The sequence below is a fragment of the Neopelma chrysocephalum genome, unplaced genomic scaffold, assembly GCF_003984885.1.
Source record: "Neopelma chrysocephalum unplaced genomic scaffold, ASM398488v2 Primary Assembly neopelma1_132, whole genome shotgun sequence".
NCBI lineage: Eukaryota > Metazoa > Chordata > Aves > Passeriformes > Pipridae > Neopelma > Neopelma chrysocephalum.
The window spans coordinates 2,226,311-2,237,059 of record NW_020897794.1 but is presented as its reverse complement, the minus strand read 5'-3'; the positions used below and the strand labels follow the sequence as shown (position 1 = coordinate 2,237,059).

General features: G+C 58.2%; 1 protein-coding gene across 1 annotated transcript; it reads left to right on the top strand.

Annotated features, from left to right (window-relative positions):
- Positions 1–6: 6 nt before the first annotated feature.
- On the top strand, positions 7–10,508 carry CCDC92B (coiled-coil domain containing 92B). Its single transcript, XM_027698755.1, has 4 exons — positions 7–36; positions 4,641–4,794; positions 6,902–6,949; positions 8,595–10,508. The coding sequence occupies exons 2-4, from the start codon at positions 4,665–4,667 to the stop codon at positions 9,260–9,262; spliced, it is 846 nt and encodes a 281-aa protein (XP_027554556.1). The 5' UTR covers positions 7–36; positions 4,641–4,664; the 3' UTR covers positions 9,263–10,508.
- The last annotated feature ends 241 nt before the right edge of the window (positions 10,509–10,749 follow it).

Here is a 10,749-nt window from a genome sequence, read left to right as displayed (position 1 = left end):
AGCGGGCGCCCCGCCGGGCCCCGCCGCTCCCCACAGGTAAGGACCGGGCGCGGGGCCGGGGGCGCGGCGGGGCCGGGCCGGGGGCGCGGGGCCGGGCTGCGGGAGCGGGCGGGTTCCCCGGGCTGCGGGGGCGGCCCCGCAGAAGTTCCCCGCAGCCCCGCCGTGCCGGTTCTAGAAGTTGCTTCTCCCGGTGCGCGACCCCGGCGGCGGAGTCGCTCCCCCCGGTAGCGCCGGGGTTCCGTCCCCGCTGTCCCCCCCGAGCCCCGCCGGGCTCCGCTCCCGCTGCGGGCTCAGCGCCGGCCCCGGGCAGCGCTTTGGGCGGCACCGCGGGAGCCCCCGGGCAGGAGGATCGGCCCCGAGCGGCGGGGACGGGCCCGGTTCGGCTCCCGGCGCAGAGCTCCATCCGTAGCGAATTCCCCCGGAGACGGGAGGAGAAAGCACGGCCTTGCCTTCAGCATCCGCAGCCCCCTGACGAGCCTGGCCGGGGCTGTTCCTCAGGCAGCTGTGCTCGGAGAATTGAGAGAAAACACGATAATTTATAATCAGCGTCTGTATTGATTTTATCTGTAAATAGATACTGACAGATAATGAATAGCAAACAGCACTCCGAGTGTAATTCTGCCTCTGCTGAGATCAGGGAAGGTTTCCCACTGACTTTTCCAAGGCCGGGATTTCACCTCTGGTTTCTATTCCTGGCATTGCCACTGCCTCTGTGACCTTCTGCAAGTTTCTGAGCTTCCTGCTGTCTGATTTCCGTACATTAAAGATACACTGGCTTCATGGCATTGCTGCTAAGTTTTTCTTTGTATTCTTTGAGCTGTAAATACTAAGCACTATGGATTTCTAACGTGTACCAGTGTTTATTCCTGTATATGTTTTAACGTGATGGAGAGGGGGTTGCTGGCAAGCACAGCAGGATAAATTATCGACCTGTTCCTGCAAACCTCATTTGTGCCCTCTGACTCCCAGCTACTTTGCCATTGATGGGGAATAATGATCACACGGATAAGGGCCGGACCTTGCTGTGATGGTGTGTGTGCAGGGGTACATGGACATGCAACACTGCATCTGCCTTTCAGATGCATCATTGAGATGGAGGGTTTTTCTTGGTCAAAGTTTTGGGATTCTGATTTGCATTGATCAACAGACCTCAGTAGAGTTTTGCCCTGGAAGCAAATTCTCAACCAAAGCAAATCAACCTGGGCAAAGGAAATCAGCTCTTGCAACTGATTTAGTCATTGTAGCTACTTCAAGAGGCTGCTTCAGTCGTTTTGGTTTGTGAAATAAGAATTTGATAAATTGGGATGAAAGTGCAAATCTCACTGGGGTTTTCCAGCAGTGCTTTGAAACAACCAGCTGAGATCAGGACTCCCAATGTGCTTGTCCCAGAGGTTGTGGTTGCATGGTGAAAGGACAAGGAGTGGGGAAAAAATGTGGTTTAGAGGCAGGGGCAGGCCCACAGGAAGGCTCAGCAGTCCAGACTGTGCCCCCATGGTCACCCCGTGTGGGGAATGCAGGGGGCTGAGCCCAGCACTGGCTCTGCAGTCCCGTGCTCAAAGTCTTAGATGGTCAGCAGGGGAACCCTGTTACTGGAAAGCTCTCAGTGATGGATCAAAGGCCCCTGGATGTCTAGTCTCCAAAACTGGAGAGAGCTGTTCATCCAGAGCTGAGCAGGGGCCAGCTCAGGCTGTAGGTGTCAACTTTGAACAGGGGCAAACCCCACCTCTCAGCTGATTGCTGCCTCCTTTCCTTCTGTGTGTACACATGTACCACTCTCAGAAGCACAAGGGCACAGAGTATCCTTCAAGCTAAAGAGGACTATCACTTACCCTTGGCTTTTATTATGAATGACGTTGTTTTCTAGGTTTGTAACCCCATATTTAACTCCTCAAAGCCACAGAGTACACGGTCACTTTGAGGGCTTCCACCACCAGTTGCCTTGGCAAGTTAGAACTAGTCTGGAAAAGAGAAGTAAGCAGCAAGGCAGGGATCAGAGCAGGAGCATCCAACCTCATCCCTACCTGCTGCAGTACAACAATCCTTTTGGGAGCCACACTCATCCAGCCGGGCAGGGGGAGCTGGTGGGAGGGACAGCTCGAGTCACTAGTGCTTCGGGTCTCATGTCTGTGGCACAGGGTGAAGGTTCCTGCCTCAGTTCACTGCACAGACTTATGGTCATCACCCCTGTGGGTGCTCTGAAGCCCCTGGCATGGGCAGCTTTGGCATCACTAGATGGGAGCTGTGCTAAATCAGCCAACAGCAGCTAATCCCTATTGACTCCCAACACTGCCCAAGGACCGTGCTGTGTGACATGACCAAAGGCATGCATCAAACTAAAGGCTCAGGATGCTGCTGCAATGCCCACTTGACTTCAGAAGCCATGGAGGGAAGGTACCAGCTGCTGAGAGTTTGGTTCTGAAACCCTTTGGGGTAACGGGTGGACATTGCCTTGGCCAGGCAAGTGTTTATCCACTGCCCTGTTGACATCAGGGACACTCCAGAGCCTCACTGATGGTGCTGAAACCTCAGGACCAGATTGCAGCTTCGTTAACAGCTCTGGCTCTTGCATCAGCGCCTGTGAGGCAGAGCTGTGTGACCTGCAGAGGGGACAGCACAGACCTCCTGTCACCCACGGGGCTGCAAGTGGTGAACAGCAGCAGCCTCAGGTCCCCAGAGCCCCAGGAGAGCTCTTCCCATCTCTGCTTTTGGGCAGCAGCACGACTGTTTCCAGCACTGTCCCCACTTCCAGTGAAGGCAGCTCCTGCCCTGCCTGTCTCTGTGTCTTGCCCTGTCTGCCCCTGTGTCCTGTCCCTGTGTCCTGCCCCTGCCTCCCTTAGTGCTGGTGGGAGGTTCATGGCTAGACAAAACCAGGTGCTCTCTCCTCAACATGAGGCACCAGATGTTCCTGCCACAGACCGAGAGCTGTTTCTCAAGAGCAACAGTGAAAGTCATGTCGGACAGGCAAAGCTGATTCAAACCACTAAAGATTTCCCACAGCAATTTTGGAGACAGACTTCTTTTGATCCCATACACAAGTAAATTATGAAGACTCTTCAACTCCCAAGTCAGAGACGATAAACAGATCTCAATTCCAGATTTTTCTCTGAAAACAAATTTTTTCTTCCTTTAGAGCTTGATATTTATCAACCATTTATTTTTAAAGGAAAACATTTTCATTGGTTAAAAAAAAGAGTAATTTCCTACTTAGAGGGAGAAGGGAAAGTTCAATGGAAAATTTGCAGCCAATTCTACTGAAGACATTTCAACTAAACAGAACAAAGTGCTTGAAAATAGCACCGTGTGTCCCCCGGGCTTCGGCCAACCTACTTTCTGATGTTTCTCGAGATGAGGTACCACAACTCCCATAAGAAGCTGCTCCAGAGCCCAGCCCATCGCAGCCAGGGCTGGCAGGAGGGTGTATCCATGGTGTGGTTTGCAGCCCTGGGCTCTTGCAGATGCCACTTAACTCTCATAATTTTTGCCCTGGCACCAGGACATACAGCCCTCCAAGGGGCCAACCCCAGCCCCTGGCACAGGTGGGTCTGTGCTTACTGTGGGATTGAGCTTAAATGCAGTTTGATTTGATTGTGGTTGCAGGAATGATCTCAAAATGCCCTATGTGACCATGGGGTGTGCTGGAACCGTGAGCCCCAGTGCTCGATTGGTTCAGGAGTTTCTGTAGAAAGACAGCTGGAGTCAGATGTGGATGAAGGAGGGAATGGAAGCAGCTTCCCAGTGACAGGATGGTGCACACTGTCCCTCAGGCTTGCGGCACAAGCTCCCCACAGAATCATTTAGGTTGGAAGAACTTCTCAGATGTTCCGAGTCCAGCCACTGACCCAGCACTGCCAGGTTACCTTACGTTGCTGCAGCCTCCCTCCTTCCTGGGCTGGGTGTGGGGAGCAAGGACAGATTCCACACACCACTGAATGTTATTTCCCAGGATTAAGGGTTCTTTGGGGGGTTATTTTTATCTCTCTGTGCAGCAGCACAGGTGGGTGGCTCACGCAGCTGCTTTGCCGAAGCCATTGGTGGCACGTGGTGCTGGACCCCCAGCCCAGCTCAGGCGCCAGCAGCTCTCGTCTGCCAGGCAAATTACCAGGGAAGACGTTTCTTCTCCTGGAAGACAACATGACTCCTCTCGCCACACAGCCCTGATCGGGTTAGACGGAGCAGATTGTATTGTTCATGTGCTGGATCCCTGCTGCAGTCACTGCTGCCTAATGTGTGGCTTGTCAAGAGAGAGCCAAACTCGTCTCTGGTGCAACTCCCACCTGGGGACGGTGGGGAGCAATCCTGTCCCAGATGCATCCTGCTCGGTGATAAAATATTTCCTGGGCCAAATTCAGAGCAGAAATGGCTGCTGCGATGCCGGGGTCCACGCAACAGCATTTTCTGCCCTTGCAGTCTCTGAGCAGGCAGGACCTGGCTGCAGGCACCGGGTGATGAGAGGGCTGGGGCCATTCCCTGGGGATTGGCTAAGCAGGGCTGCTTCACCCACAGCCACATCCCTGTGGAAAGGGTAGAGGAGAGCAGGCACCGCCCTGCACCCCCAGGCTCTGGCCCTCACAAGGGCTCTGGGGCTCACAAGCCCCGTGTGCTGCTGCACGTTCCATCACCAGCATCTCCACTCCCCACAGGCCTGGACCGTGAATCTGGTTGCGATGGAGACGGTGTCCCTGGAGCACCAGATCCAGAGCGTGCAGCGGCACATCGCCTTCCTAAAGAAGGAGCAGATGGAGCTGCTTCATGACCTGCACCTGGAGATCCTGCGCTTGCAGAAGCACTGCTCAGGTGAGCGCTGGGATGGCCACGGTGTGTGGGAGCTCACGGAGCACCTCGGGCAGGAAAGCTCCTGCCGGCACCCCGGGGTGCTCACACAGGGCAGGATGCAGGGAAGGCAAGCACCAAACTGCAGCCCGGGGCTCGGGGCTCTGCCTGGCTGTGGCTGTGGGGTGCACAGCTGCCAGCCCCCCACCCACGGCCCCACTGCAGCAGTGTCACTGTCCCCTCCAGCCATCCCCACAGGAGTGACAGCTGCCCTGCCTCCTGCCACCACTCAAACTCATTCCAACTTGTGCCACTGCTCTCATCAATAATTCAGCCGTAGTTAATTACGCCTTGTCTTCCAGCCTCTCGTCCTCACGGATTCCTGGGAAACAAAGGCATGTCTGCACTGATAAAACTGGCTGTTTTCCCCACCCTTTCTGAGCTTTTGCTGTTCTGTTTCATTGTTTTAATGGCTTCATCTATGGCCTCTCCAGACAAGCAAGACAGTGGGGGTTTCCTGCCTGAATCAGGCTGGGGGGTCTGTCCCCAGGGGATGAAATGAGCCCTCTGCACAATTGGTTATCAGTGACCCATGGACAGCCCTGTCTGACTGGAGAGGTCCTGTCCTGCAGCTGAGGTGTGTGGTTCTGCAGTGCCTGTTCTGCCAAGAGTGATGGGGGCAACCCCTGGGTAGTTTTAAGGTGACTTTGCTGACATTTGAGTGCCATTATCTAGGGGGGCTGTTTGCAGGAGCAGAGTGGAGGCAGTCAGTCAGTTCTCCCTCACTGGGGCCCTGCAGAGCCGTGTCTGCTGCCCTGGCACTGTTGCTTCTGACTTTTCCTCTCTTCCCTTGGTCTCTCCGAGGCATCCCTGTGGGAAGGGCTCTCCCTCCCACAGAGCTGGTTCTAATCTGCCCCTCGGGGGTTGTGGGGACAGTACTGGGGCAGGTCCCTACCAGCCCCCATGGCTCCAGCACAGAAGCTCAGACCCCAGGCTGTGTGTGTGTCATCCCTGCACTTGCTCAGCAGGGCGGTGTCTTTAGAAATAGGCAACTGCTTTGGTTTTCATTTGGAATATATCTGAGATTCCAGACTTATTATTTTAGCTTCAGAAAAGCAGCACAATGGCCATTGATTCCCACTGGGGCAGTCGGGAGCACTGAACGCTTTCCAGAAACTGCATTATGTTCTCAGGTACTTCTGCCTGCTCACTACAGATTTGTTTTCCAAGACAGACAGGCAGAGCAGCCTGAGCCAAGTGTTCCATTTCAGGAGGATGGCAGTGATGAGGATTAGAGTCAACATGAAAGCAGATTAAAAGAAAAATGTAGGGCAAAGATTAACCATTTGAACTCATTTTCAGGGGGAAAAAAGCCCTCGAACAGCTGAATGCTGCTGCTGCTGCCCCTCTCCTCCTCTGCTCGGGGCTGCTGGTGGTTGGGTGGGCTGTGATAATTAATTCAAAAGGGACTGTCTGTAAGAGTGTGCAGGGTAAAGTGAACTCCAGAAGGTCCCTGAGCTGCCCTTTGTGAGCTGGTATTGTAGCCCAGGACTAAGCAGAAAGCAGGCAGAGAGCAGGCAGCACGTCAGGGCTGAGCAGGCAGGAAGGGGCTGCAGCTGGTGGGATCTGGAAGGGATTTGGGAGCTCCACGTTGCACTGGAGCAGGGCAGCATCCTCCTGCAGGCACACTGTGCCGGGACGAGGCAGTCCCGCCTGCGTCACACGCAGCCACCAGCCTGGAGCAGGAAATTATGAAATGCTTCGGGTGGCAACTTACACTTTGATCTATTTTCAGTCCATTGCTCTGCTCTTTGCCCTGATTTAAAGCACTGAAAATGGTTTAGCAGCTCTCTTAGAGAAAGGAAAGGCATTGCCAGAGGAATGGAGCCTCCCGCTCCGCTGTGGGATAGGACCCAAGGATGCTGCCTTGGCCACCAGGCTGCTTAATAACATAAATTGCCAGAATTGTCTATTTTTAGCTCAGCCTGATGGCCACGCTCCCACATGGGCCGGGCAGAGGCAGCGCTGCAGCCTCAGCGATGTCCAGAGCCCCGGAGGGAGCAGAGGAAGACACGGGGAGTGCAGGATGGGTGGGATGCCCCTCCTCAGTCCTGTTCCATTTCTCTTCCAGAGCTCACCCATGACCTGGAAATGAAAGAGCTGGAGGCCCGTCAGCAAGGTGAGAGCACAGCTTTGGGCACAAGGGGGAGTGTGTGGGGGTGTGGGGGCCACCTGAAAAGCCTGGGCCAGAGGGGACCCATTGGGGCTGCCCAGGGAGGGGACATGGACCTTGGCTGAGGGGACAGAGGGGCTGAGGGCAGGGCTGGGAGGGCAGCACACAGTTCACAGGCTGCTGGCAGCCCAATAAGTGCTGGTGTTGCCCAGGAACCCCACAGCTGGCAGCGGATGCTCTGTGAGCAGCCTGGTTCCTCTCCCTCCTCCATCCCAGGGATGAAGCTGGAACTCCTCCCTGGTGCTGCCTGGGCACAGTCCCTGGCACTAAGCCCCAGCCTGCACCCTGTCCTCAGCACCAGGGCTGGCCGTGCCAGGGTGGGTGTGGGCTGCTTTCACTGGGGCTGTTGGGGTCCTTGCCCTTGGCACCCTCACACAGTGCCATGGCTGGCTCCAGGGGGATTCTGCTCTCCCAGCCCCTCCTGTGGGGCCAGGGGCCCTTCCCTGCACCAGTGGGCTCTCTGATGGTGCAGGGTCTGGCACCCAGCCCAGCAGGAGCCACCAGGGTGTCATCAGCCACAATGCAGCGAGTGCCACCCATGGTCCCTGCCCGTCCTTTAGCCTTTTAGAGCCGACAAAGAGCACGATCATTTTGCCACGTTTATGGGGCAGCACCTCCTTTACCGTGCCATCACATGATTGCTCTTCTAATGCCATTCATGGAATAATTACTGCCTGCAACTGCCTCCCTGGGACCTCATTATAAAGCATTTTCCCTCTGCAGCAGCACTGAGGCGCTGAGGCTGGAAGGGACTGCCAATCGTGTAGTAAAAAGCAGAGTATTGCAGAGGATGGGACAGGCCTGGGCAGGCCGGGGAGCGTGGGTGGGTGCCAGCCAGCGCCCTGCCAAGGGCTGGGTGCCCGAGTGGGTGGCTGGGGCTGCTGGGGGCAGGAGCCCAGCCCAGCCCTCCTGCTGCCCGCTGAGCTCAGCCCTTCCACCCAAGGCGCCAATCCCCCTGGCTGCCTGGCCATCCTGCGCCAGGATGGGGCTGCCCAGAGCCCAGTCCTCCCTCCTGGCATATCAGCTCCTTCTCTGGTGAGCACAGCCCAGCTCCTCCGTAATCTTGGATTAACATCTCCATCCTTGTCAACCAGGCTGCAGAGTCCCAGGGCTTGAGGCCAAAGTTGAGCTGAACCATTTCCTTTTCTCTCCCAGCCCATGTATTCCCCCATGTCCTCTGCACACACTCAAAGTCACTTCTAGGGTGAAACCCCAGATACTTAGGGAAATTTTAAAACTCTGGTTTTAAAGGTAGAGGTGGTAGGTTCCATGGCAATGACGTCCTCCACTGAAACTGCCACTTTGCTGTCACCCCACATTTGGGTGTTACACGTGGCACTGCGCCAGCGGCTCAGGGCTGACAGGGTTCCTGTGCCTGTGCTGGCAGCAAGCTCACGCTCGGGCAGCTCGTGGGAAGTTTTGGAGCCCCAGCTCCAAGAAGAACCCGCACGGCCTCAATGGCACCAGTGGCACATGCTGGTGCCATGGAGTGGTCAGCGGCCACATCCACGCTGGGAGCACACACCCGGCAGGAGAGCTGCACCGAGCCACTGCCGCCTCTCCCCACCCCTCTCTGTGCTTTGACCCGCAGATGTCCTGGACCGGGAGCTGGAGGAGAAGTGCCGGGCGATGGAGGCCCAGCTGCAGGAGAAGGAGAAGGACAACCTGGAGCTGCGCAAGGAGCTGCAGCACAAGGAGACGCTGGTGGCCGCGCTGCGCTCCAGCCTCCGCAGCAAGGAGCGCCGGTTCCTGGAGGAGCTGAAGCGCCGGAGCCACCGCGTCACCATCCTCGACACGGAGCTGCAGAAGCAGACGGAGGCGGCCGCCTACCTGTCCCTGCAGCTGCACGCCACGGCACAGCGGCTGCCGGGGCCCCGGGCGGGCGGGCGGCCCCCCGAGCAGCCCCCGGCCGAGCCCCGGCCCCGCCGCCGCGCCCACAGAGCGGGGCCCGCCCGGCGCCCGCCCGGGGACGGTGCCCGCCCCAGGGACCCGGTGCCGGAGGAGCACGACCCCATGCCCGACCCGGCCCTTTTCCTCTACACACCCAGGCCCCGCGCCCCGCAGCGCCCGTCGCCGGAGCCCCCCGAGCCCCCGGCCCAGCCCCGCGGCCCGGCCGGCAGCGCCCGCGGGCAGCGCCCGCCCCGGCAGGACCCGCAGGACCCGGCGGGCAGGGCCAGGCCGGCCAAGGGCGAGCCCGCGAAGAGGCAGGGGGCCCACGGTGCCCACGGTGCCCACGGTGCCCCCCGGGCCCAGGAATAGGCCCAAGAACAGGGGACAGCGTGGCCGGGAAGGCCTGAGCAGCAGCACCGGGGCGGGCGCCGGCCGAGGTTCTTTTCACCCGTCCCCTCGGGGCAGCAGAAAGCGGCCGCCCCGCATGAACCTCCCACCCGCGGGCAGCCGGGGGGACTCCTCTGCCCCAAGGGTCTGAGCCGAGGGCGGCACCGGCAGAGCTGCGGGACAGGGGAGCACCCACCAACCACCTGGGCTGTGGAGGGGACACGGTCCAGCGCCTGTCCAGAGCTTCCAAGGAAAGGAGAGAGAAAGAAAAGGAGAAAGAGAGAGAGAGAGAAGAAAGAAAGAAAAAGAAAGAAAGAAAAAAAAAGAAAGAGAAAGAAAGAAGCAAGCAAGCATTTTTGCAATGAGGAGATCTTCCTGCTGCTGCTGCCCTCGGAGTGGGCACCAGATGTGTTTTGTCCAGCCAGGGGTGCCAGGGGGTGTGTGTGCAGCAGCCACGGGCTGTGCAGCGTGTGGCTTGGCACAGTGGGATGAGCTCAGCCAGCCCTCCGACCCCGGGCATCACCAACACTGGGCTGGCCTGGAGAGGGCCCAGGACATCCCCAGGAAGGTTCTCCAGGATGCAGGCAGCTGAACAACAGTCCATCCTGTGGGGGACAGAAGGATCCCCTTCCACAGGGACAGTGCTGCCGTGCCGGCCAGGTCCCACCCCGCACTCTCCTGTGCAGCAGTTTGGCTGTCTCCAAACCGTGTCTCCACACGGATTTCCCCCACATTACATTCACACACAGGACTCAGACAAGGTGGCTGCACAAGAGCTGGGAGCGCCCGTCCCACCGGTCCCCCCGTGGCTCCTCGCCTGCCACAGCCGGGCTCCATGTGCTGCTGGAGCAGGGCTGTTCCCTGTGCCCCTGCACGGGGCTCTCGGCACCAGCATTTCGGTTCTTAGTCACTTCTAACAGCCAGCTCTGGGTTTGCCACCAAGGGCTGAGCAGCCCCCCGGTCCTCCTGTCCCTCCCAGCACAGCAGCCATAGGCAGCTGCCTTCACCCTGCTGGGGCAGCCTTGTCCGATCTCCAACAAAAACCGTCAGCTTTACAATCTGTTTGTGGGTGTTGTGAAACACCCTCAGGAGGGGAGGGCTCCGGCGGCCAGGCAGGGCAAAGGTCTCTCTGCTCAGGCGCCCGTGGAGCCTGTGCTGCTCGGGGCAACCCAAGGGGCAGGTTTGAGCTGCCAGCCCTGGCTGGCCCGGCTGTGCTGGGGCAGTGACACCCAGCCGAGACCCGACCCCTTCCCACAGCCAGTGCCCACGGGACCCTCGCTGCCTCCACGGCTGGCACAGGCAGGAGGGAGCTGCAGGGGGTGATCAGACCCCATTTCCTTCCAGTTCAGTCTGAAACCTCTTCAAAGATGTCCCCATCATAGACTAGTGAGGCTTGGCCTGCCCCCGCTCAGCCACAGTGTGCCCGTACAGTCAGAGCTGTCTATTTTTGTAGTTCAATATTTATATAC

Coding starts and splice junctions, on each gene's coding strand:
- CCDC92B (XM_027698755.1), top strand. CDS start 4,665: ATGGAGACGGTGTCCCTGGAGCACCAGATCCAGAGCGTGCAGCGGCAC. Junction 4,795..6,901: donor CTTGCAGAAGCACTGCTCAG/GTGAGCGCTGGG, acceptor TTTCTCTTCCAG/AGCTCACCCATGACCTGGAA. Junction 6,950..8,594: donor GCTGGAGGCCCGTCAGCAAG/GTGAGAGCACAG, acceptor TTTGACCCGCAG/ATGTCCTGGACCGGGAGCTG.